Consider the following 3,224-nt stretch of genomic DNA (forward strand, 5'->3'; position numbering starts at 1 on the left):
AGGTATCTTTAACATGTACAGTCTGTAGCACACAGGGCCTCTGTTTATTGTCCCATCCGAACAACTAGACTCATATTCTCGTATTCATACGCTGCATCTGACGTTGTCATAGGAGATGACATCATTACATCATTACATCATCAGTGATCACTAAGGAAATTTGTAGTTTATCGGTAAATGAATGCAAATTTTTCGCATGGGTTCACTGTAGATTGTGAGAAGAAAATGTAAATATAGGCTAACAAAGACGGGCAACGCCATGCAGTGTACAATGAGGGAAAATTAGAAAAACAAGGAAGACGTTTGTTGACATGTTGAAATTTGTAATTTCACTATTTGACACTTTCTCTATTATTAGTTTCCAAAAGAAAACCCAATTTCAATTACTTTACTTTCAACTCATCAATATTTCACGAGTCCTTGCTGAGTTTTAATTTAAAACTAGACAGAGAGATATTCTTATTTCACTTTCTCGCTTTCCAGTCAGTTTTAGTTTAATCCTTTCAACACGGAGTGTAAAAATATTAAAAACATCATATACCCTGAACTCCAAGTATTATAACTTAAAGGGCCATTCTTTTTGACCAATCATACTTTAGTCTCAGAAACAGGAATTTTTTAGCTAAGCTAATCAGTAATAGTGTTCACAGCTCACTGTCGAAATTTGAGCCTTCAAATCCATGTGTGTCTAGAATTATCCACGTTTGAAAGTTAAAATGACGACTCGTCAATTTAAGATACTCTGTGATATATAGAAAAAATATCTATAGAAATAGTGAGTAAGATTCCTAGTTTGAGATATTTTTAAAGGAATTATACAATTTTCGTACATTTCTAGTATTTCTGAAGACTATTTACATATATTCAAAACTCAAATCAACCAAGCCAAGGACCATGTATAGTGTATTGTTGTATTTTTAAAGGAATTATACAATTTTCGTACATTTCTAGTATTTCTGAAGACTATTTACATATATTCAAGACTCAAATCAACCAAGCCAAGGACCATGTATAGTGTATCGTTGTATTTTTGAAGGAATTATGTGATTTTCGTACATTTCTAGTATTTCTGAAGACTATTTACATATATTCAAGACTCAAATCAACCAAGCCAAGGACCATGTATAGTGTATCGTTGTATTTTTAAAGGAATTATGTGATTTTCGTACATTTCTAGTATTTCTGAAGACCATTTACATATATTCAAGACTCAAATCAACCAAGCCAAGGACCATGTATAGTGTATTGTTGTATTTTTAAAGGAATTATGTGATTTTGGTACATTTCTAGTATTTCTGAAGACTATTTACATATATTCAAGACTCAAATCAACCAAGCCAAGGACCATGTATAGTGTATTGTTGTATTTTTAAAGGAATTATGTGATTTTCGTACATTTCTAGTACTTCTGAAGACTATTTACATATATTCAAGACTCAAATCAACCCAAAATGTTGAACCTGTCGAATTTTAACGATTGCAAGGTGACTTAAATGGTCTTTACAATAGTGACATCACAAATTGCGTTGAAATTTGCAAGAACTACAGAAGTTTTTGAAAGAAAATTGGAATATTACAAAAAGAAAATATTTGTCACTAAAAACACAAAACTGTTTTCATTTTACAAATATATAATTAAATAATTTTATCACCATGGCAACAGTTTTTGTTGTCACAGGTGTGGAAAAGTAGGATATAAAACTTTATTTCATTTCACAGTTTTTTTTAGGCTTGCCTGTGAATTGACAAATTTTCAGTTAAATCCAAATTCCAATTTTTTTTTTTATAGATTTGAAAAAAATTTGCCAGTTATTATTTTTTTTGCAATTTTATTTTTTTTTTGTTTTTTCGTATTATAAAATCTGTTTTATTCTAGAATATTTTAAAAAGAAAATTAATGTAATTGAATTAGGTCATTGAACTGAGCTGTTTCGAAGATTTAAATGTTTAGTTTAGCTGCGTGCACTCTCCAAAAGGGATGCTGAGTTGACAGTCTCAATTGCAGAGTGGTCTCAAGTGTTCATATCTAGCTTGTGATGTCTTGAAAAAGCGTCTAGTCATTCAGATGAGACAATAAACCCGAGGCCTCGTGTGCTACAGGCTGTACACATTAAAGATCTCTTGACAGTTGAAAATCAAAAAAGCGTCTAGTCGTCCTGATTGCACAATAAACCGAGTCCCTGTGTGCTACAGGCTGTGTACGTTAAAGATCCCTCAATAGTTGGAAATAAAAAAAGAGCAGGCTAATGCAGCTGTCCTGACAAAATTTCCCTCATTGCGCACTTCATGGCATTGCCTGTCTTCCTTAGTCCAACCAGATCCCTCTACAGTCAGAACTTGTAATAGAACAGGCTAATCCTGACAAAATTTCCCTCATTGTACACTGCATGGTGTTGCCTGTCTTCATCAGCCCAATCAGGTACAGAAATAGTAGGATGAAAACCAAATTCAAAAGTTTCCCTCATTGTACACAGTTGTTTTTTTTTTCAGTTGAAGACCAAAGGAGGAGAAAACGCCAAAAGTCATTTGAAGAGCAGTAATTTGAGTCACTACGCAGGTGTGATCCACGCTGTCCAATATTTACCAGACGTCATCCAAGTTCTACAGCCGTTTACGTCACCTAATAAATCTTACAGTTTATTGGTTGATGTTGTAGCAGGTCAAGGTCATATGTGGGTCAAAGTCGTTGCTAGGAAGGCTCAAGCCTTACATCTGGTATGGGCAGGTTTGTAACTTTTAGTCGCATTACTTGTAGACCCCCACCATCCCCCCACTCGCAACTCCCACCCTCATTTCTTATAGTTTACATTGGGGGTGGGAGCCGACACTGGACTGACTCTCGAAAGCAATGGCACAGGCATCAGAATTGTTCTTACCTTGAGGAGGATAAGGGTGAGGTATTAGGGGTGAGAGCTAACACTGGACTGACTCTCGGAAGCACTGGCACATGCATCAGCATTGTTCTTACCTTGAGAAGGATAAGGGTTTGGTATTAGGGGGTGAGAGCTAACACTGGACCAACTCTCGGAAGCACTGGCTCAGGCATCAGAATTGTTCCTACCTTGAGGAGGATAAGGGTGAGGTATTAGGGGGGTGAGAGCTAACACTGGACTGACTCTCGAAAGCACTGGCACAGGCATCAGAATTGTTCTTACCTTGAGGAGGATAAGGGTTAGGTATCAGGGGTGAGAGCCCACACTGGACTGACTCTTGAAAGCACTGGC

General features: G+C 36.1%; 1 protein-coding gene across 1 annotated transcript in view; it reads left to right on the top strand.

Annotated features, from left to right (window-relative positions):
• Positions 1-1,653: 1,653 nt before the first annotated feature.
• The window catches only part of LOTGIDRAFT_176014 (hypothetical protein), a gene marked incomplete at both ends in the record, with an annotated part of 7,719 nt that continues 6,148 nt past the window's right edge, over positions 1,654-3,224 (top strand). Inside the window, 3 exons of the mRNA XM_009064750.1 lie at positions 1,654-1,678; positions 1,877-1,899; positions 2,491-2,725. Coding sequence (XP_009062998.1) covers positions 1,654-1,678; positions 1,877-1,899; positions 2,491-2,725 — 283 coding nt within the window. The remainder of the gene's footprint in view (positions 1,679-1,876; positions 1,900-2,490; positions 2,726-3,224) is intronic.

This window comes from Lottia gigantea, assembly GCF_000327385.1.
Source record: "Lottia gigantea unplaced genomic scaffold LOTGIsca_644, whole genome shotgun sequence".
NCBI lineage: Eukaryota > Metazoa > Mollusca > Gastropoda > Lottiidae > Lottia > Lottia gigantea.